The sequence below is a fragment of the Leptodactylus fuscus genome, chromosome 3 (genome assembly GCF_031893055.1).
Source record: "Leptodactylus fuscus isolate aLepFus1 chromosome 3, aLepFus1.hap2, whole genome shotgun sequence".
In the NCBI taxonomy this organism is placed as follows: domain Eukaryota; kingdom Metazoa; phylum Chordata; class Amphibia; order Anura; family Leptodactylidae; genus Leptodactylus; species Leptodactylus fuscus.
This window is the reverse complement of record NC_134267.1, coordinates 69975453-69999182: the sequence shown is the minus strand read 5'-3', so window position 1 is coordinate 69999182 and position 23730 is coordinate 69975453. Positions and strand designations below refer to the sequence as shown.

At 40.8% G+C, this 23730-nt stretch overlaps 1 protein-coding gene across 4 annotated transcripts in view; it reads left to right on the top strand.

Moving 5' to 3' along the window:
- Positions 1–23730, top strand: part of SCAF8 (SR-related CTD associated factor 8) — a 143130-nt gene that overhangs the window by 26071 nt on the left and 93329 nt on the right. For all 4 annotated transcript variants that reach the window (XR_012715318.1, XM_075267764.1, XM_075267765.1 and 1 more), the window contains 7 exons: positions 11509–11592; positions 13499–13543; positions 15205–15366; positions 17481–17634; positions 17942–18072; positions 20056–20232; positions 23137–23210. Coding sequence is in view for 3 of the 4 variants with exons in the window: in XM_075267764.1 (XP_075123865.1) it covers positions 11509–11592; positions 13499–13543; positions 15205–15366; positions 17481–17634; positions 17942–18072; positions 20056–20232; positions 23137–23210 (827 nt within the window). In the remaining variant the exon portion in view is untranslated. The remainder of the gene's footprint in view (positions 1–11508; positions 11593–13498; positions 13544–15204; positions 15367–17480; positions 17635–17941; positions 18073–20055; positions 20233–23136; positions 23211–23730) is intronic.

The window sequence follows — 23730 nt, the reverse complement described above, 5'->3', positions numbered from 1 at the left end:
AAATAGCAATTTGGGTATTGTAGGGTTTTTTATTTATTTTTTTAAGTACAGCTTTCACTCTCCAGGATAAATAATGTTATATATATATTTGGGGGAAGGTATCTCGGTAGAAGCAGTGGTGCGGACCCAACCAGTCAGTGACAAGGACACAAATCTTGCTGCAAAACCGGTTTAGTTAAAAAACAGCAAAATAAATAAATCTTTACGTCAGGCACAGGATAAGCAAAATAAAATACAGCCTTACCTTTAGGCAAAAAAGGCTAAATAAATCCTGCTCGTCTGAGCACTAACTAAACAGAAAATACTAACTGTAATCAACCAAAACAACACTGTACTGTACACAAAGTTCTCAGTCTCAGGACAGACCCAGGCACTTTCTCTCCTCCCAGGATCTGCCCTGAAGTGCAGGCTCTGCAGTCTTTTATGGCCCAGTAATAAGCGTATGACCCACACCTGGGGCTACAGCTTATTCAAGATCCGTCCTGGACCACACATATGTCAGGAATCTGGGGGAGATATACTGTGACTCCAGCACTCTGCCTGTCACCTTCTCACACTATATAAATATATATATAGAAAGAGAGATTAATAGTTCTGATTGGATGAGGGATGAATCATTTAGATGCTGCTGTTGCTATCTGACTGCAGCATATGAGGGGTTAACGCCCCGGTTCGTACATATCTACAATCTCAGAAGAAGCTGGTACCCACTGAGAAATAAAAACTTCAAGAATGATCAATAGCAGTTATTTTAATTAAAGGGGCTCTATCATTGGGAAAAGTCATTTTTAACTAATCACATCCTTGCATAGCCTTTAGAAAGGCTATTCCACACCATATCTTTAGTATGTAAATTGCCTCAGTGGTTTCTGAATAAGTCTGTTTTATTCATATGCTAATTAGTCTCCAGCCCACACAGGAAATTCCCAGCAGCACTCACTCTATTCTTTTCTCTCCTATCTGTGTGTGGCAGCAGGAAGTTATCATCATCAGCAGCAGCCTGTGCTGTATAAACCCATAGGAAAGAATAGGCAGAGGGTGCACGATTACACTTCTGGGGTGCACCGACAGGCTAATTAGCATATGAATAAAAACTGGCTCATTCAAAAACTACTGAGGCGATTTACATACAAAAAGTAGATGAGGAATAGCCTTTCTAAAGGCTATGCAAGGATGTGCTTAGTTGAAAATGACTGTTCCCAATGGTAGAGCCCCTTTGAAAATATAGTAGAGGGGTCATCGTTAGTAAGTGTTATGTTAAGAAGGATAAGGAAGATTATTATCTACCATTATTGAGTAATTATACTGTGAGGGGGCAATAAGGCGCATGATACTATGTGTGGGGCACTAACGTGATATTATAATGTCTATGGGGGGGCATTAAGTAACATTATACTGTGTGAGGACACTAATAGAACATTATAATGTGGACGGGTGGCACTAAGGAGCATTATACTGTGTGGAGAAGACATTATTGGGGCATTAGTGCCCCACACAGTAATGCTCCTCGCTGTCCCCTACAAAGTGTAATACTCTATTGGTGCCCACACATTATACACAGTATAATCTTCCTTATTGCGCCCCACCCCAATACAATGCCCCTCACACAAACCCTGGCAGCAGTTAGGTGAAACTTACCTCCCGATCACTTCCATTTATATTTAATACATTCCTATAGTGTCAGCTGAGATGACTACAAGAGATTAGTGAATAGTACTCGAAACTCTAGTTTCGAATACCTCGCTTACATAGGAATGAATGGAAGCGGCCGAACACCAGGGGGTTAAGCGTGGGCCACGCGCCGACAGTTTCCATTCATTCCTATGGAGCGAAGTATTCAAAACTATAGTTTTGAATACTATTCGCTCATCTCTAATGATTACCAATTTCTCCTGCCACTATAGCAATATATTAATACTAAAGAGCTGCCTTTAGGAGATGTGTTCCTCCCAATCACTGACATTATGGAGGCACGGTAACAGATGGCTGCAGTCCATGTTTAGACCGCGGTCCACCAGCTATACTGTCCTCTATCTTGCTCTGATCTGATAATCAAATTATTTATTATGTTAAATCTCTTAAAGTTACTCTGGAACAGCCTTTGTCATACATTTGTCACAATCCTCCACCAACTAAGGCTAGGTTCACATCTGCATTTAGGTTTCCGTTCCGCTTTAAAAAAGCAGTTACCGCGCAGTTACCATTATAGTTATAGACTATAATGGGGTCCGCTCGGATGCCACCCGAAAAGGGTGAGAAATGCGGAGAGGGGAACGGAATCCCCGTACGGAGAGACAACTCTGGTGTAAATCCAGCCTAAAAATTGATGGCTCTTTTTGGTTCTAATGGGAAGGTGATTGAAAAAAAAAACAACAAAAAAAAACTGTTGCTGTGGCCAGAAGGGAAATCTGTGCATATTAGTTTTATTCTTGTTTGTTTGTTTTTTATGTAGATTGTGAGCCCCACATAGAGCTTACAATGTACATTTTTTCCTATCAGTATGTCTTTTTGGAATATGGGATGGAAATCCATGCAAACACGGGGAGAACATACAAACTTCTTGCAGATGGTTTTTTGCCCTTGGCGGGATTTGAACACCAGGACTCCAGCGCTGCAAGGCTGCAGTGCTAACCACTGAGCCACCGTGTGGCCCCTGCATATTATTTATGTTGACAGTTCAGTGGTTGCACAGGGAATGCAGTCACTTCGTAGGAAAACCCACTTGTGCGCTCTACGTTTTACTGTACCAACAAAGTGAATGAGATTCTTGCTAATTTCATTTATCTGCAGAAATGCTTTTGCCTATATATTTAATAAGGGAAGAAAAATGCTGTAGGAAAAAAACACAATGCATTTCTGCTGCATTATTTCCACTGCATTTTTTCAGTAGCATTTTTTAGCCACGTTCCGCAACGTGGGGCCTTAGCCTAACAGAGAACCTGTCAGGTGTTTTTTTCACCCTAAACAGACCCCAGAGTGTGTACTATCAAGTAATGTACTTTCCTATGGTGCCCCTCACTAAGTTTTTTTTTTCTCTGAAAAGTTGTTATAAGCCATTAAAAACTTATGCAAATTTTGCTTAAAGGAGATGGCCTCTTTCAAACCAATAATGAGAGACAAATTTTAGGCCGGATTCACATGGGGTATTTTGGACCGGAATTTGACGCGGAGGCCACCTCAGATTCCTGTCCAATATATGGGTAGTCGTGACTGGATCCCAGTGCAGTGCACTGGCATCCAATCGCGGCACTCCGCTTCGGATTAGGCCCAAATGAATGGGCCTAATCGGGAGGAGGGAGTGTCTTCAGGCGGATGTCGCAGGGCGAGTCCGCCTGAAAGAATAAGCATGATGCTTCTTTTTTCCGGGAGCCGGGACAAATGGCTCCCGGAAAAAAGAACTGACCAGCTCCAATTGACCAGCTCCTGATTTCTTTATTGTGACTAGGATATCTTCTGGTACATGTAGTGTCCCTGTGTGATAACCCAGCTACAATAAGAAAATCATAGCTGGGTTCCTGACAAGTCCCAGACAATAGAAAGTTTCTGCATTAGTGGTCATATCCATTGGCAACCGATCAAGATAACAGACTGTCACCACTAAGAAAGTTAAGGGTGCATTCACACTACAGATACGCTGACTGATTCTGAACATTAAAACACGTTCAGAATCAGCGCGCATAAAGCAGATCCCATTCATTTCAATGGGAGCCGGCATACGAGCGCTCCCCATTGAAATGAATGGCCTGCTTTTTTTCTCTACAAGAGCTCCCATTGAAGTGAATGGGAAGCGCTCGCGTGTATGGCTTGGAATGAGCCGAGCGAGCCGTACATGCGAGCGCTTCCCATTCACGTCAATGGGAGCGCCCGTAGAGAAAAAAGCAGCCCATTCATTTCAATGGGGAGCGCTCGTATGCTGGCTCCCATTGAAATGAATGGGATCTGCTTTATACGCCGCTGATTCTGAACATGTTTTAACGTTCAGAATCAGTCAGCGTATCCGTAGTGTGAATGCACCCTTAGAGAATATCTTTAAAACTCTGCAGAATTTTTAATTACTTATTTGCAAAAACGTTTAACTTTTAATTATCTAGAAATATAGATATGATTATGTACATGGGAATATGTAGCAAGCTATGGCAAAAAAAAAAAAAAGACAGGAGCAAAAACGTATTATGTCTTTTTTCCGTAATGTTTTTCACAGAAAGCCTACAGTTTTCCTCTTCGGACTTCTTGTCCCTAATATACATATTAGAGTTTTTGCAACATGGGGCTTCAGCCTTATTCAGTCATTGTGCTAAATCACACCCTGCGACACTGGCAGATATCAGGCTGAGATCCGAGTGACGGATATGTCTGTTATGCCACACAGGGTGTGAATTAGTGCAGTGACTGCAAGCCTAGAGGAAGCTGCTCCCCACTGCCCCTTGACTAGCTAACATAAGATTTTAAAAACGTATAACTTTTCAGCAACAGAAAGTTTAGTGAGGGCACCATAGGAAAGGTCATTACGGGATGCTGCACACTCTGGGGTCAATTTACGGTGAAAAAACCACCTGACAGGTTCCCTCTAAAGACTGAGCACCAGTTTCTACATTTATTTTTAACTCTGTATAGTCACATATATTCTTAACCATATTGAAAACCATAGTCGACAGTGTGTTATAATGCAGCTGTTCGTCTCTGGTTCTAGATGCAACATTGGCTCATGAGGCATAAAAAATCTGCATGGTCAAAACAAAGCTTACACTACTATTAACCCTCTTGTTCACAGAAATGTAAAAAGTGATACTATATAGATACCTCATGTTTGAAGGTCAGATTGCATCTATATATGCTGATACCATGCGTTGGTCTTGATGAATCTGAGTTTTACTTAGAAGGTGTTGAGTTAGAGAAGATCTAATGTACCGTATATACTCGATTATAAGCTGAATTTTTCAGCACAGTTTTTGTGCTGAGAAAGCCCCCCTCGGCTTATACTCGAGCCAAGCAAAAAAGATAATTTTTTTTTTTTTTGAAGGGGGGGGGGGGGAGGGATGGGGGCTCTATGACCAACCACAATAATAATGTATAGAATCTCCCATAAAATAGTGGGGAAAAAAAGCTTTAAAGAATATAATTAAAAAAAAAAAAAGTAAATAAAAGTTGTAAATCACTCCTTTCCCTAGAATACATATAAATGTAGAAAATGACTGTGAAACACATACACATTAGGTATCCCTGTGTCTGAAAGTGCCCGGTCTACTGAATATAGGGTATCTGCAGTGCTCCTCTTCCATCGGAAAGGGGTTAATAGGAGCACTGCAGATACCCTATATTCATCCAGTGGGGAAAAAAAAACAGTCCTCAAGCTCAGGGAAGGGGTAGACAGACAACCAAAACACCCTCCTCCCTCCCCTTCCCCAGCAACTACTGCACCCAAAAACTTCAACCATATTAATTTTGAAATTTTCCAGTAGCTGCTGCATTTCCACCCTAGGCTTATACTCGAGTCAATAAGTTTTCCCAGTTTTTTGTGGTAAAATTAGGGGCCTCGGCTTATATTCGGGTCGGCTTATACTCGAGTATATACGGTATATCTTCTGTTGACTATAAGTTTCCATCACTACCTGATGGTAACTGTAGAAACATTCTTCAATTTTCATTGTGTATCTCCAATTATAAAGCAACTTTTCATAAATTAATAATGCATGTGACTATAAGAAACCTTGTAAAATATATATAATTAAGAAATGTTTGTCTGTACACTTAAAAAGGACCTTTCACCACCTCCAACATGTCCAGCTCTTTACACAATTTAATAGGTGCTGCTCCACTGATTCTGACACAGTTGGAGATTTTTCTCTAGCCCCCACTGTTCCAGAGCAATCAATGCTGATTGCAGTTTTGGTCTCTGTACTGTCAGTCGAGCAACGCCTATTAACAGCTACTAAGAACTTGAATTAGTGGAGGTGGCAAATGCTGCTCTTATCTTCATGTTTGTTTACATGGAATGCATGGCCATATCCAGCTTAAACACATAACCCTATGGAGAGGGGAGGAGGAGACTGTTAATTGATTTACTGCCTCATTCTTTACACTGGTAGCCTTTTATCTTGAAACATAAGGCCCTGTTCAAAGCCTCCCATTGATTTCAATGTGTAGTTCGCGTCAGCTGGCACCCATTGAAGTCAATAGGATCTGTTTTGAAGCGTCTCACTCGTCTGACACGTAAACACGTGTCAGAATGAGTGGCGCGTTACTCTGTGGGAACGGGGCCTAACAGTTTTAAAAGATTGACAGAGTCCCAAAGTGTAGTCAGCAGGTAATTGTGTGTGTTTTTCAGCTGCTTGCTTCTTCCCCTTCCCCTCCATAGACTAATATGTAAAAAGTAACTCGGCTTGATGATTATGATGGAAAATAAAACATTACTTAAATAAAATAAAATATATTACTTATATTATACTTATTCTTTATATTCATATTTACAGTTAAAAATTATTCTGTAAGTGGAGGTATATATTAAGTACTTTTTCTTATACATATGTCATAAATGAATTTTTGATTTAAGTTTTCGAACTTTTGGTCACAAATACATGACAAGGCTCTCAGTAGAGTACCATATACCACTACTAGTCACATGCAAAACAAAAAAAGCAATTATATGCATGTGCATATATCTATCTTTGGCTATTTTATAAAATTCAAACACTACCATTCCCTTACCAAAACCAGGTACCGGTAGTTCCTGTCCTCCTGGGTTCATGTAGATGATGTGAAACAAGTAGACAAGAGTGCCAGACCATATAATATGACAGAAACTTTGGGTCTGTATTTTGTCAGGTTGAGTTCAGTTTCCATATTTGATCAACTTATTAACTGACATCTGTTTTTGAGAGAATTTTGTCAGTGAGTTTTGTGGTTTGGTCCATAAATTATGGAAAAACATATGACTCCATGTGTCACACATAGCTACTCTCCCTTAAAAGGTTTGCCCAGACAGCGAGTATACACTGTATATTTTCGGCTGCAGAATTGTAAGATAAGATAAGATATTCCTTTAATAGTCCCATAATGGGGAAATTTACACAGATACAGTTTCATAGATGGTACAGTAGTATATAACAGGAGAGAAACACATACAAGCTCATGGCAGATAGAGAAATCCTAGGAATCATAGCAACTAAAAAAGAAAGAAACAAAGACACACTGCAGGATCATTTAGTTCTCTGTGCGGATTGATGTTAATAATAATAATAATAATACAGCCGACTTGGTTGTAGGACACGAGGAGGGGGTCACAGCATGTGGATATAACAAGCAGAAATTTTTGCAGAGGTGGGGGACATAGTCAGCTATTATGATAACATGTGACAGTTCTTGGTAGGTAGTGAGATCTCCTGCTCACAGCTGATACTTCGGTGTCTTGCATCAGCACTATTGTCCTTTTAACCACAAAAAAAAAGTCTGCTGTGTTTACGTCCTAGACTGGTGATCTTGTTGTTCTATAGAACCTGATATTCTCAGCTTTCATATGTTACCAAGATAGCTACGGTATTAAAAAAAGAGATCTCAATAGTTAAAGACACAATCATGAATGTGAGCTCTATATGTAACAGTTCACACTCTCCCACTGTTAGAATAGTTTTCACTATTTACGGTGGTATAAAACCAGAGAGACAGCTATTTGTAGGGACCCTCCCCCTTTCACCCTCTGCCAGACCTGTGCATACTGGCAATACTCCATATGTAGGGAACTCACTGCTTAGTTAGAGCACTGCTAGGGAGAATTTTAGAGACTGTTCTCTACTAAAATAAGCTAATAAAGTAGTATTTAACAACCCATTGTATCCTCTGAAGTACTGTGTGCCGATGGCAACCATATTGTGCACACTTTTGCAGGCAAACTGTTTCATATTAGTTTTAACTGAGATCAATATCACTTTCTAGAGTCAGAGAAAACATTGCTACCTATCATGATGTGCATAAGCCAGTGGTTCTCAACCTTTCTAATGCCGTGACCCCGCAATACAGTTCCTCATGTTGCGGTGACCCAATTCAGTTTGGAATGTGCGTCCATAATGGCGTGCATTCCAGCTGAATAGTGTTGCTGCAGACAGTAGCGCGACTTCTGAGTGGCAAAAGCCATCGGAAATATGTATTTTCTGATGGCTTTAGGCATACCTCCCAACTTTTGAAGATTAGAAAGAGGGACAAAATATGCGGCACGCGCCGCTGCAAATTTAGCTCTGCCCACTTTTATGTTGACTCCGCCCATTCTCATTCATTTTTCATGTGCTCCCACACAGTATAATCCTCCTACAGTCACCCGTACATTATATGTCCCCTCGCCATCTCTCCCCCAATTTCATGTCCCCCCCCTCCATCTCTGCCCCCAGTTTCATGTCCTCCCATCTCTGCCCCCAGTGTCATTCCGTACCCCACTTCATCTGCCCACAGTTTCATGTCCCTCCATCTCTTCCCCCAGTTTCATGTCCCCATCTGTTCCCCAGTTTCATGTTCCCCCATCTCTGCCCAGAGCTTCATGTTTCTCCATCTCTGCCCCCAGTGTCATGCCGTCCCCCCCTTCATCTGCCCACAGTTTCATGTCCCTCCATCTCTGTCCCCAGTGTCATGCCGTCCCCCCCTTCATCTGCCCCTTCATTATGTTCCACCTTAATGTTTAAAACAAAAAAAAAAAAAACCTCTTAGAGAGCATTCACACTACCGTCTGTGTCCGACAGGTAGTGTCCGCTCCTAGTGTCCGCTCCAAATCTGGCACGGACATTAGGAGCGGACACTAGCTGTGTCCGTGACACCTGTCATTTATTTAAATGGGCATCGGGTGCGTTCTTTTGCACTCTGTGCCCTTCCTTCACTGTCCGCATGTAAAGATGTCCGACTTCTCAAGCGGACAGAAGAGCCCTACATGTCGGGTTTTTCTGTCCGCTTGAGAAGTCGGACATCTTTACATGCGGACAGTGAAGGAAGGGCACAGAGTGCAAAAGAACGCACCCGATGCCCATTTAAATAAATGACAGGTGTCACGGACACAGCTAGTGTCCGCTCCTAATGTCCGTGCCAGATTTGGAGCGGACACTACCTGTCGGACACAGACGGTAGTGTGAACGCCCTCTTATGCTCACCTTCCAACGCTCCCCCGCCGCTCTCTACGCAGTCTCGCTTACTGATATAGTTGTAGGCGCGATGTGTGACAGCTCCTGCTTTAATCACCTGTGTGTTCAACTCATCGGTGTCCTCCGGGCGCCGATAAGCTGAAACCGGGACATACCTCCCACTGACCGGGACGGTTGGGAGGTATGCTTTAGGCGACTCCTGTGTTTTGCCGGGGTCCTGACCCACAGGTTGAGAACCGCTGGCATAAGCCCTAAAGGTGTTATTTTTTTTTAATTTATTTTTTTATTTATTTAGATTGAGAGCCCCACATATGGCTCACAATGTACATTTTTCCCTATCAGTATGTCTTTTTTTGGAATATGGGATGGAAATCCATGCAAACACGGGGAGAACATACAAACTCCTTGCAGATGGTTTTTTGCCCTTAGTGGGATTTGAACACCAGGACTCCACCGTGTGGCCCCTTCATAAAGGTGTTTTCTGCTGACTTTTGTTATAATGTGTTTTCTTAAAGGGAATGTGTCACTAGTATTCAATACAAACCAGCACGACAGATGGGTTAGGGTCACTTGAATCAAACTGTATTTTTCCCTTGTTACTCGCGGCTCTTTGGAACCTTGAACACACTGCCTTTTTTTTTTTAAAGAGGTAAGCGGCAACATCCTTGTTGCTTCAACAATTAATTTGAATATTGACAATAATGGTGATTCTAGAGACACTGTTTTATTCAGGTGACCCTAACCCTAATCTGTGCGCTGGTTTATGTTGGGCCTTGGCAATAGACTCCTTTTAAAGCGGGGTTAGGGGGGATATTGTCACTCCTTGGGGAGAGACCACCATATAGGTGTGTGGAGACTTATTAAGCCTTTAGCACTCCACTTTGCAAGGGACCATGGTAAGAATATGCAAATCTGTCTTCCATGATGTAATTAGGAAGTCAGGTGCCTCAGTGTTGCAAACCAATAGAGGGCGCTCACTGGAATGTGCAAGCCTGTCTTCCCTGATGTAATTACATCATGGAAGACAGATTTGCATATTCTTCCTATGGTCCTTTTAAAGCGTAAGTGAACTTTTATTTTTTCATGCAAAAATTGACTGTTTCTCTTATTAGCTACCTCCTGGTCCTGATCAAATCATAAATAAACTTATATGGAGAGGGGAGGAAGAAGAGACTTCCTCAAAACAGAGAGACAGCTACACTATAGAGAGATTGTTTTCTTTCACAACACAGCAGGATTACCAAGCATTACAATCCAGCTTCATATCGCTGTCTCTCTCCACTCCCCTGGTCACTAACGTTTCAGACAACTTGGTCTTAAAATGTGATGCGCTTTAATTAAAAATGTGGCTGATTTCTGCCTGAAAAATTTCTCTAAATTTCCTGCCACTAGGTGCAAGCTGTGCCTCAGCCATTATTTGATTATTAGCAGCAGAAGATCCGATAGAACATCGTGTAAGAAGGCTTGTATAGTCATAGAACAGACTGCCCAGCAAGACCCTGCACATATTTCAACTTTCTTTAAAAACCCAGCTACCCTTAAATTGTAATCTTTTCTGCTGATGTACAGAGTAATGGCGGAAATCACTCCAATACAGTGAAGACAGGATTTATTGTTATAGACACAGGTAGCATGGTGGCTCAGTGGTTAGCACCACAGCCTTGCAGCGCTGGAGTCCTTGGCTTAAATTCAACCAAGGAGTTTTTATGTTCTCCCATGTGTGCGTGGGTCTCCTCGGGGTACTTTGGTTTCTTTCCACCCTCCAAAAACATACTGATAGGGGATGTAGACTGTGAGCCCTATATGGGACAGTGAATGGTGCTATACAATTAAGTTAAATAAGTACATAAACGGGCAATTTTCTATGATTAAATACTAGATTGCAAAGTTGGTTCCCTTTACCTGTGCTATTGATTTATGAAAAATAATAAAAATAAGTTATGCTATTTATTATATAGGATTCAGAATATATTTTGTTGTCGAATCAGGAGCAAGAACAAAAAGTACAACCTTTTGATACAGCTGTCTATTGAAAATGAAGGCTCTATCAAAATCTGTCTATAGCCAATCACACAATCAAAGTCAATTGGTGTGAAACCTTCCATACACATACGTTACCTGCTGACTGTATGAGCAGGTATTCTAATATTGAAAATTCTAGTTTTGTCTAATGGGTAGGTGAACCTCAAATGGGGTTTTCTAGGACTGTGATATTGATGATGAATATCAGATTAATGAATGTCTAACACCTACCGATTGTCTGTTTGATGAAGCTTTGAGGTCAGACAATGTTCATTGGTCAAATGGCCTTACCCCAGTCCAGTAGAAGTGTATGTGCTGATATAGTATATGTTGGGATATAGTCATGCTTTATTTGATTTTGTCCTTACAGTTATACTCGCTAAATGACTACAAGCCTCCAATTTCCAAGGCTAAAATGACCCAGATCACTAAGGCCGCAATAAAAGCCATAAAGGTAAGACTGTGTTTTTCAGCTACTTGGTAGCCTACTATTTTTATTTTACACAGTGGATTGCATTTATTAATAGTGGTCATATAATTTCTAGTTTTTAAGGGAGTCTGTCAGCTGGGAAATATGAAAACAATGTCAAAAGGCAGAATCACCATAAAAATAAAAAATTTTATTACAGTTATAACAACATAACATGAAAAGAATGAAATACAGTACACAATAGCGGAGCGTCAGCATGACTGCCGGTTGTAGGTAGTGTAGGGGAGTGGGGGGCTGCTGTGTCAGTGAAGTGGGGATCGCTAAGCCCCGCCCACCACTGCCGGGCATGCCTTATTTCCGGGGGGTGCCTTATATTAGGCAATTCAACAGAGCCCCTCCCCCCCGCATGCCTTACTTTCAGGGGTGTCCTACACAGAAACACGGTAGCACTTTTGTATACACCACTCTAGGATGCAGGTTGAGTCTTTGTAGCCATCCATATGTATTTCCTGACTTGTTGCATCTTGCCCTGTAGTCCCACAAAAGTGTTTGGTCATTTATTACACTTACTCCACATGTTATTATTTGGAAGCATTTTGGTTCCCCCTTTCTTTATTGTGTACTGTATTTCATTCTTTTCATGTTATGTTTTTTATAACGTTAATAAAATCTGTTATTTTTATGGTGATTCTAAAGTCTTCTGACATTGTTTCATGTGTTTATGGTGAATCTGCCATTTGTAGTGCCTTGTGTTGGTATTTGTTTGCAATATTTTTCCAGCTGGAAAATATGTATCAAACAAATGACATTGTCTTGAAGAACACCTTCTACGCTTTGCAAAAATAGTTTTTTGTCCTTCATTGCAGCTACATTTTTATGAAAAGCAGCACTTTATTTCTATGCAGATTAGCTAAAAAGTTTGTGTCTTCTGCAAGGTCTTCACTCTCTGCTCTACATAATGTCCCCTAGATCAGTACAAAGTGGGGGATGGAGCTGAGCGGCAGTTGGGGGTGGTTATCTAGAGCAGAGAATGAAGTCCATTCAGGAGAAGGCACACCCCTAAAGTCCTAAGTTAATTTTCATAAGGTTGATATTCTGACTTTCATAAAGGGGGAGCTGGAAGATTGATACATCTTTGTAAAGTGTAGGGCCTCTGTACAAGGTGTTGTCATTCGTTTGATACAGATTTTTTTTCTGCTGACAGACTCAGACTTACAATATATCATAACACAAATAGAACTAACAAAATACTATCCCACAGAATCATTGTGTATTTATGGCAGTATATTCCCCTTAATTGTGTGCTTCTATGGGCCTTAAAGAGATGATCTACCTTTCTAATATTGATGTCAGGAGCTGTGTGCTGCGGCAGCTTTAGGTACTACAGCAGTCTCTCATCGAAGTCTATGGGACACCACTGACTTCCCATTGAAGTATTTAAGAGAGGAGCATAACCCCATGAACTACAAAGCATGATCATATAGACATAACCAGGGCTTGCTTTTATGGAATAACTTGTCATTTGTAATGGCTCTTTTTTGAGATACATATAATGAAAATAAGTAACTTGTATTATATTTTTGGAGGTTGAGATAGAAAAGAATAGGAATTTTATTTTTTGGCACACTGATCAGATATTTATGGTCTATCCTAAGTATCGGGTATACATACATGAAAATCCTAGACAACTTCTTAAATCTCTTATAATGTATAGCATGATGTGGGAATTCCCTTTTATCCCGTCCATGCTATTAAGATGCAGCACAGTAATGGATTAATGCAGATATCACAGTTTAATCATTTTTATTTTAGATCTGTTCGCCAAACAAATATAAATTTGCCGTTTTCATGACAAATGTCTAGAAAAGGGTCCTGCAGAACGTATTACTTGTGTATGAGTCATGTTGTATGTCTTTGTGTTTTTTTTCAGTTCTACAAGCATGTTGTGCAGAGCGTTGAAAAATTTATCCAGAAGGTAATTTTTTTCTGATCTTTTTGCCATGTGGGTGTATCTCCTGTTCCTCAAACTGTCTTCTACAAAACACAGAGAACACGGAGAAGTTTCTTGCTAATGCTTCATTTTCACCTACAAATATCTACAGGGCAGGGCTTAGCTGAGGGCAATGTTTCATAAATGGATAGTGCATTTGAATATAAGAATCTTCTATCTTAGATAGATAGATAGATAGATAGATAGATAGATAGATAGATACTAGCAATACCTGCGACAGTCCGTGGAACCCTGACCCCCTGCGTGACCCACCTGGAGCTCCGCGCAGGCTCCTCCCTTTGCCATGTGTCCAGTAGCGGGCCGTTATTCCACCTGTGGGCCCATGGACCCCCGGGCCCCCACCCTTTGGCCCACTGGCTCCCTTTTTCTCCTTTCCCCCCCGGTGCCGCCCCCCCTTCCGTTTCTCTACCCGCTCCCCCATGTCCTCGCTCCTTCTGCCTACCCCGTGCCCCCTTGCCCGCCCCATAGGTGTTGTTAGTGACAGTATGTAACATGCACAATGTTGGAGGACATGTAAGGTGATTATGTGACTTTACTGATCTTCTGGAACAGATAGTGAGGATTTTTTTTAGTATATTTGTCAACATATAAGATAAATAGAAAGCAGAATAAGGGGGCATTCACACGGAGTAACGCGTGCTGATTCTGGCACAATAACTCGCATAAAAATCAGCACTGCAAAACAGAATCCCATTGACTAGCGTAACACATTGAAATCAATAGGAGGCTTTTAAACCCATTGATTTCAATGTGTTACGCACGTTAAATGGAACCCATTGAACTCAATGGGATTCTGTTTTTCAGCACCGATTTTTAGGGCCCCTTCACACGGTGTAAGCGCGCCGCTTATTTAGACACGTATACACGTGTCTGAGCGCGGTGCTTCAAAACAGAGCCCATTGATTTAAATGGGAAGCGCGTGTATATGCCGATATACGTGCGCTTCCCATTCAAATCAATGGGCTCTGTTTTGAAGCGCCGCGCTCAGACATATGTATACGTGTCTAAATGAGCGGCGCGCTTACGCCGTGTGAAGGGGCCCTTATGCGAGTTATAGTGCCAGAATCAGCGCCGCGTTACTCCGTGTGAGTGCCCTCTAAGGGACAAGGTGCTGTGAAATGTTCTATGTTGATTATTTCATTAAACTTTTATATACTACTTTTAAAGCCACAGACTCAGAATCTTCTGTTGCAGATACTGTCACCCATATCTGTTTTCTATCTACTGATGGTGGGAGAAGCTGCAGGCATGACTTTAGTGTCCCTTTTGTAATCCACAATCCTTTCCATGCAGTGTCTCCCACTCTCGATTTAAAATGTCCATTGACATAGCTAGCATGTTTCACGTGTGACGCTAATGTTCACACTAGTGTCGCTTCTCCATTGTTGGGGTGCGTCATGGGACCCGAACAATGGAGAGGTGGACCGCTAAACTGCAATATCACACAAAGTCCAACAGGCCCCATTGACTATAATGGGGTCTATTGGGTGTCCATCGTTCCAAAACTGAAACCAGCTGAGGAAAAATTCTGTGAAATGACTGTGCTTACTGATGACCACTGAATTCATGAACACCCTGTTAATTTATTTTTCTCCTTCAACCTTCTCTCCTTTGTTTCTCTGTAGTGTAAACCTGAATACAAAGTACCTGGTCTCTATGTTATTGACTCCATTGTTCGGCAGTCCAGACATCAGTTTGGTCAAGAGAAGGATGTTTTTGCACCTCGGTTTAGCAATAACATAATTAACACTTTCCAGAATTTGTATCGCTGCCCAGCAGATGACAAGGTATATAAAATGGTTTGATATTCTGCAGATTTTTTACATTTCTATGCACAGATATTACAAGGACATGTTTTTGTTAGCAATTGAGCAGCTTACATGATGCTGTCTTTTCGCAAACTGTCATGCATGCTATAATTGGGCTATTAATATGAATGCTATAGATTAACAGTGCACAGAAAAGTAATGCTTATCTTATTTAGATGGGACTCAAAAGTGTACTCTTTTTGCCTCTGCTTTACTTTATAAAGGTTATTAGCTTGGATTTGCCAGTTTGGTAATATGATCTTAATACATCCACTTATAACCTTTACATCATGTCTATAATACTTTTAACATGGCCTGCAGCTTCACTTATATCTGCCATGAGTCAAAAACACAGGAGGGAAACTAATTACAGAACTGCACCCATGGTTTAATAAGGATTTTATGTCAAGTGAGTTCAGTCATGATGCTAGATAGAAATACAATACATTGGTTATGGATGCCACACCAGTGCACAAGGTACAGGCTTGTAACTGGCCAGGCACAAGTAAATCCAGTCTCATTATTATCTCTACTCAAAATTTGCAGCTTATCATTCTATTTTAAGCTGAGACCCCAGGTCGCGGATCTGCTGCTTTTTATGCAGCAGATTTTGTTGGGTTTTTTGAGCAAACCAAGGAGTGACTATGCAATGAATGGGAAATATTAAGGATACTCTTGTACTTCTTCCTTTCACTCAATAAACACCTGCAACAACAAAAGGCAGCTGTTCCACAACATTGGGCCTTAGCCTTAAAGGGGTATTCCCACGTTGCATACTCTCCAGTCTTCGTTGCTGTAAAATCTTCTGTCTTCCTGCTTTGTTGCGTCATTGGTGGGCGGGGTTACATATGCAAAGCCAGCGGCGAGATGCCGCTGGCCCTGCGTGCACGCTCATAGATGGTGAGACCAGTCTAGCCTTCACAATGCCAATACAGACCCGGCATCCGCTGTAATAGAGAGGCGGATGCCAGGGAGGGTTAGACGCCGGCAAATTTGCCTGCAACATCGCTATGCTCCTGCCCTGCATGAAGCCAGCAGCGGCAGGAGCGATGCTGCTATTCCGCTCCTCCGCTGCTGGCTTCATGCAGGGCAGGAGCATAGCGATGTTGCAGGCATCTGTGCCGGCGTCTAACCCTCCCTGGCATCCGCCTCTCTATTACAGCGGATGCCGGGTCTGTATTGGCGGCCCCTTCCCCCCAAAGTGTAAACTACCCCCCCCCCCCTCCAGGCTCGCTCCCGTGCACTTAGCCCCTCCTCCCTCCCCCCCTCAGAGCAGCAGATACATCACTTGACTTATGACCAGATAAGTCAAGGGATGTGTCAAAAAATTATGAATAAAGTGAGATAGTGGACAAACAAAGCAGTTTTGCTGAAGCAGTGTATTTAGGAAAAGTCTTACATTCACATTAACAAGCAGTATACATAGGATCCTTGTGATGGGACAACCCCTTTAAAGGGATTTTCACATACTCTCCACATATTACCTAACTCACCACTGGGACCACACATATCCTCTTGCAGGGGGACTGTAGCTCAGTTAGAACTGTCAAAAAACAGTTAAGCACTATCTCTGCACCTTTAGCAGCCGTATAGAATTAAAAGTATCAGGGTTAGTTCACTCGCAAATACGCGTGTGCATATTCTGTCACGGCTGCCGCGACGGGATGCCGATGCAGTGCACGACATCCTGTCACGGCTTTCCGCTCCAGATTAAGCCCAAATGAATGGGCCTAGTCTGGAGGGTGCTGTCGCGAGGCGGACACCGCAGCTGATTCAGCTGTCGAATCCGCCTGAAGAAAGGGCAGCTCACTTCTTTTTTTCCGCTGTTGGAAAAAAAGAACTCTAGTCGTCTACATAGACCACTATTGTGAAGGGGCGGATTAAGATGTGGATTTCACACCAAAATCCGCCCCCTCTTGCCCCGTGTGAACTAGCCCTCAGGGTTCAGATTGGGGTACAAGAGACTCCAGTTCTGTTGATAGAGGATAAGCTGTAATTGTTGGAAAACTTCCTTTAAACATTTATATTCTTGTTATGTGCATGATATTGTTTCTTTGGCAAACAATATGTTTGTATTTCTTGACTGCATACAGAGCAAAATTGTAAGAGTGCTGAACCTATGGCAGAAGAATAATGTGTTCAAGAGCGAAATTATTCAGCCACTCCTCGATATGGCTGCCGGCATTCCTCCCCCTGTTGTCACACCGGTCTTGCCTAGTACTGCAGCAGCTGTAAGCAACACACCAGGTAAAGCTACTGAGTTATTGTAGTTCATCTGTTTCTGTGGTATGTCTATTTACCAAGTGATGGTTGCATCTTTGGATAACTCTTTCAACTTTCATATACTATCCATATTTTCCATTTGTTATCATTTTTTTTACATTACCTTGTTTCTCTGATGTACTAAATATTGACGCTAAGACTTAAAGTTTATTGTTGATATGTAGCGAAGATATTTGCCTGCCTTATTGTATTTTTTCTTAGAATTTCTTGTGAGAAAACAGACTGAACTGCAGCTGCTCACAAGCTGATGTGAGATTGTTTTTGTTTATAGGCACTCCAGCAACCCCTGTTACCCCAGCAAATGTAGTCCAAGGCATACCCGATCCATGGATCGCTCAGATAACCAATACAGATACTCTAGCTGCAGTGGCGCAGATTTTACAAAGCCCGCAGGGACAACAGGTAACAGTAAGAACCTGACAAACAGGGAATGTGTATATGCAAACCAACCATGTAACATTTGTTTGATAAAGTTCTTGTTTTTGATCTGTTTGGGATGGGGGGGGGGGGGGGGGGTTGTTTCTGCCCTCTAGTGGAGACTGAGGATATATTTAAATGCTAGAAATCACTGAATTGGTTACAAGAGCAACATTTTTGGGTACATTTAAATGATGTACCCATGTTAATCTACCATTTATAGAAAGTCAATAAGATAATCCTTTTATAGAGTACTAGCTGGTACCCGCGACTTCGTCTGCGGTGATTGTAGCAGTGGGTATATACAGGCATGGGTAAGGTTTTCGTACTGTGTATAAGGGATGGGATATGAAATGTAACTTTGTATCTTGTTTTTTCTGTAATTCAGAGAATACGTGAGACTTTTGTGTTGAAGTTACTTTGTATTAGAGCTGCTATATATACGGTGTTGTGAGAAACTTTACATAGTGACTTTGGGACAGAAGTATTTGAAGTTCCCGCCGATGGCATTTTTTGATTTTCGTTTTTGACTCCCCTCCCTCTAAACCCCATAACTTTTTTATTTCTCCGCTCCCAGAGCCATATGAGGTCTTAATTTTTCCTGGGACAAATTTTTCTTCATGATGCCACCATTATTTATTCTAATGTACTGGGAAGCAGGGAAAAAATTCAGAATGGGGTGGATTTGAAGAAAAAATGCATTTCTGCGACTTTCTTACAGGCTTTGGTTTTACGGCGTTCACTGTGCAACCAAAATGACATGTCCCCTGTATTCTGTGTTTCCTTACGATTCTGGGGATACCAAATTTATATGGTTTTATTTACATTTTGACCCCTTAAAAAAAATCCAAAACTGTGTTTAAATTTTTTTTTTTTGAAAAGTCGCCATATTCCGACAGCCGTAACTTTTTTATACGTGCGTGTACGAGGATGTATAGGGCAACTTTTTTTGCGTGACCGGGTGTACTTTGTAGTTCTACCATTTTCAGGAAATGTTATTGCTTTGATCACTTTTTATTCAAATTTTTATCAGAATCAAAACAGTGAAAAAACAGCGGTTTGGCACTTTTGACCATTTTTCCCGCTACAGCGTTTACCGAACAGGAAAAATATTTGTATAGCTTTGTAGAGCGGGCGATTTCGGACGTGGGGATACCTAACATGTATGTATTTCACAGTTTTTAAGTACTTTTATATGTGTTCTAGGGAAAAGGGGGTGATTTGAATTTTTAATCCTTTTTATTTTTTTTTTAATATTTTTTTTACTTTTTTAAAAAATTTTATTTTGCATTTTTTAGACCGCCTAGGGGTATTGATATGGGTGGGGGGTGTCGCGGATTGTCAGAGCGGTGGGGGTCGGCAAACATGGCTGCTCCGGAGCGTTAAAGAGAACCTCCTGGAGTATCGTTAAGGTGAGGGGCAAAGTGGTAAGGTATATGTATATGTGATTGTGTTGGGTTAGGGGCGAGGCTGTAGAGGGCAATATGAATTTTGTGGCTTGCTATGGTCCAAAGTGTGTGAGATTGCAGAGATGGTGGTGTGAGTTTGGGTTTTGTGGGGGTCCTGGCACAAACGTATGTGCGCTATTGTGACGAAAAGTAGCCTATTGTTTAATCGGGTGTATTAACTATGTTTGTGGAAAATTTCAGCCGAATCGGTCGAGCGGTTTTTCCGTGATTGAGGAACAAACATCCGAACATGCAAACATCCAAACACACAAACTCACAAACTTTCACATTTATAATATTAATAGGATCTGCCACCTTATGAAGTGAACAAAGCATGGGTTCCTTGGACAATTTTAGGATCTAGCATGGTACCAGTTTAGCTTTTTTTGTTGTCTGTGCAAGTTATCTAGAAGCAGAAGCATTTGTGATGGCATACTTGGCAACTTATTGAACTTTAGGACATGTCATTGTAAACAACTTTTGCAAAAGTTTTTTTTTTAATTTTATTCTTTTTTTCCAGCTTCAACAGTTGGTTCAGTCTTTGCATGTCCAACAACAGAAACCACAGCCGTCTCTACTGCAAGCTCTCGATGCTGGCTTAGTGGTTCAATTGCAAGCACTGACAGCCCAGCTCACAGCGGCAGCTGCTGCCTCCAACACTCTCAACCCATTGGAGCAAAGTGTATCTCTCAGTAAGGTATGATGTAGGCGACACATGTTGGCCATCATATGTTGTATTTTGGCGAAAGCATTATCTAAATGGATCATTGCATCTCCCTGCTCTCTCTGTGTTTCCTGCTCACAGTGGAAAGTGAGCTTACAAGCAAAACATCACAGCATCATGTGACCTCAGATGTGGGAGTGATTTATTACTTGTGATTTCATTGGAGGGGAGAGTTGAGAATGGGGCGGTACAGAGAGTGCGAGCAGGGAGATGAATCATGGGAAATGCAGGGTTTTTTTTATGTAAATACCAGTGATACAAGGAATCTCAAGTGAAATAAAGCCAAGAAAAGGCTGCACAAGGGAACAGAGAGTATTTAGCACTGTAGTGGATGTATTTGTAGATTATTTTTGGAAGACCTTGTAAATCAAGGTCATCTTACAGGTAGAACTAGTTACTAAATGCACATTTGTGGCCTAATCTGGGTCAAGACTGTTTAATTGCTTTTAGGTTTTTTAGTCAGTTTTTACACTTTTATTGACATATACATCAAATTTCTGCAAAGTCAACAGTGTTGGCCCTTATTTTTCAGAACTTCTGCAATTCTACTAGACATGCTAGTGACCAACTTCTGGGCCAAATCCTGACTGATGGAAACCCATTCATGCCTAAATGGCGCTTGACTACATTTCTGTGGTTTTGTTAATGAGGACTCTCAATGGGATATAGATCTTGGGAGTTTTTTGACATTGGACACATAATTTCAATACTTTGTTCACCAAGCTACACGTGGTTTTCAATTTTGCCTTGTGACATGGTGTTGTCATGCTGAATACAGCACTTTTTCGTCACCAGGTGAAGTTGCTTTTGGAGGATGTATAGATACCATTCTTTATTCATGGCACTGTTCTTAGGCAAAATTGTAAGTGAGTCCATTCCCTCGGATTAAAAGCTACTGCATACCATGAATGGTCTCGGAATGTTTTACTGGTGGCAGCATAGCCCTTGCCCTTTCTTCCCCGGACAGTCATTCTTCCATATGTCCCAACACTCTAAAGGGGGCTTCCTTAAAGAAAATAACTTTAGAAAATCTCAGTAAGAATGAAAGAATGATTGTCTGGAGAAGAAAAGGTAAGTGATACCACGAGTCCTGTGTCATGCCAACAGAAATGCTTCCTGAGATCCTTCATCCGTGGGGATGGTTTTCGTCCAATGGAGGGGGCTCATTCACAGTTTTGAATAAACTCTGCATGAATAAAGAATTATATCTACCGTAAATATCTTCCAGGAACAACTTCTACCAATCATCTAGGAGCAATTCAATGGTGAACAATACATTTTTTTCCAGCATAACGTAGCACCAGGTCACAAGGCAAAAGTGATAAGTGGCTCAGTGAAAAACATTGACATTTTGAGTCCATGGCCATGAAACTCCCAAGATCAATCCTCAGTGTGTTACCACTGCCTAGAGAAGATTAGATAATATGCAAATGTGTGTACAGAATCCATTGAGGGCTACCTGAGTGTTTTTCAACAGATAGATAACAGCTGTGGCTTTATCAGAACCTGAGATAAGCTGCTGCCAAGAGCAGTTTAATATAGTATGTGAACATAAATTTATAACAGTCGTGAAGCCATGTCATTTACCGGTATAAAAAGTAGCCTATGTGTTAATCGAGGTTACAAACTATCTATGTGCCAAATTTCATTCAAATCCGTTCAGCCGTTGTTGCGTGATTGAGGAACAATACAAACGTTCACATTTATAATATAATTAATTAATTTATTATTTGTTTATTATTTATTTATTAATTTATTATTATTTCTTTATTATTTTTTATTATTATTTATTATTATATTTTTATTTCCAATATAATAAAATAAATATATATATGTATAGTATAGGAACTTTCACATTCATAATATTAGTAGGATAGGATACATTTATACATGGCTTGGCCACTTTCAAACCAATATTGTGAGACAAATGTTATTGTATAATAAAAACTAACGTTATTATATAGTAAAAAGTTGTAAGATTTTCCAATATACTTTCTGTATCATTCCTATAGTGGATAAAAATCAGTTCATGTGATATACGGTCCATGGTCATGTGATGAGCACACTGGTGCACAGCTCGTTATAGTCACAGCACAATAATTAGACATCTAGTAACGAGCTGAGCACCTGTGTTGATCACATGACCATGGTCAGAGTTTCATACAGTGGAAGTAACAACAAAATGAATGACAGTAAGCAGAGATCTAAAAAACTGTGAGGAACTGTAACTGTATATTGGAAAATTGTATAACTTTTTATTATACAAACAATAACATTTGTTTCTCAATATTGGTCTGAAAGTGGCCAACCCCTTTATGGAAGGAGGCTGAAGTGTATGAAGGTCCAGTGTATCATATACTAGGCAACCTATTTGACATCAGATGTCTACTTGGTTATCTTTGATCATTTATGATCTTTGAATTGCTTCTATTTATTGTGGTATCTGCATTCATGACATATGACTTCTGCCAACTGACTTGTAAGTGTTGCAGTGGTTTTGAGCATCTTTATTCGCTCTAAGACAACTATGACTGTCAAAGCAAACTAGTGCATGCTATAAGATAGACCTTCAGGGATAATCACTATCAACCAACAGCAACACACCGGACCCACGTAGACTTTCATACAGTCATGCACACTCACATACCTGCAGTCAGCACCCGCACCCACCTCCCAGTATTTGCATCCATTATCCAAAGATATTTAGGCAGGTTTGGTCATTTCTAGCCAACTGTGCCCAAGGAGTAAAGACTGGCATATATAACCCAAGCCTTGGGAAAATCCCCTTATTGATTTGCATTGGATAGAGTACAGCTTTTACTTTGTATCACTGTTTTTTGTAGGTTTAATGTTGTATTTTTCTTTTGATGTATTCAGAAACTTATGGACCGGTTTGATTTTGGGGAGGAGAATTCACAGAATGAAGACTCAAAAAAGGATGTTACACAAATGTAAATACCATTTCTATTATACAACATGTTTTAATGCAAATGTATAATGTTGTTTTAAAACAGAGAATACATGGGTTTACAATTAAAAAACAACAACAAAACAGTTGGTCTACCTATTGTAAAGAAGTTTTGTTGTTCCCATGCTCCTAAAATGAAAAAAGATGCAATTTTGCAATAAGTATTAAATACCAATTCAATATTGTTTGGTTTCTACAGCTGATCTGCAGACCCATGTGTATCTGTAGTAACAGAAATCCAACTATACCGTCTTATATTGTAGTCAAACGCTCTTCAACATGACCTTTACTTTAAAATAGAGTAGTAACAGACAGTAAATGTGTAGTCTGACGCTGCACATACATTTGGTAGATAAGCAGACATATAGATGGAAAGAGTTTTTTCTACAGGAAATAAATTACAGAAATCTTTATTTAGGTGACCCACTAAGTAAAAACAAAAATGATCACTTTATGTGCACAAGAAATTCTGATACTAGTGCTACAGGAGCTAATACTCCAGT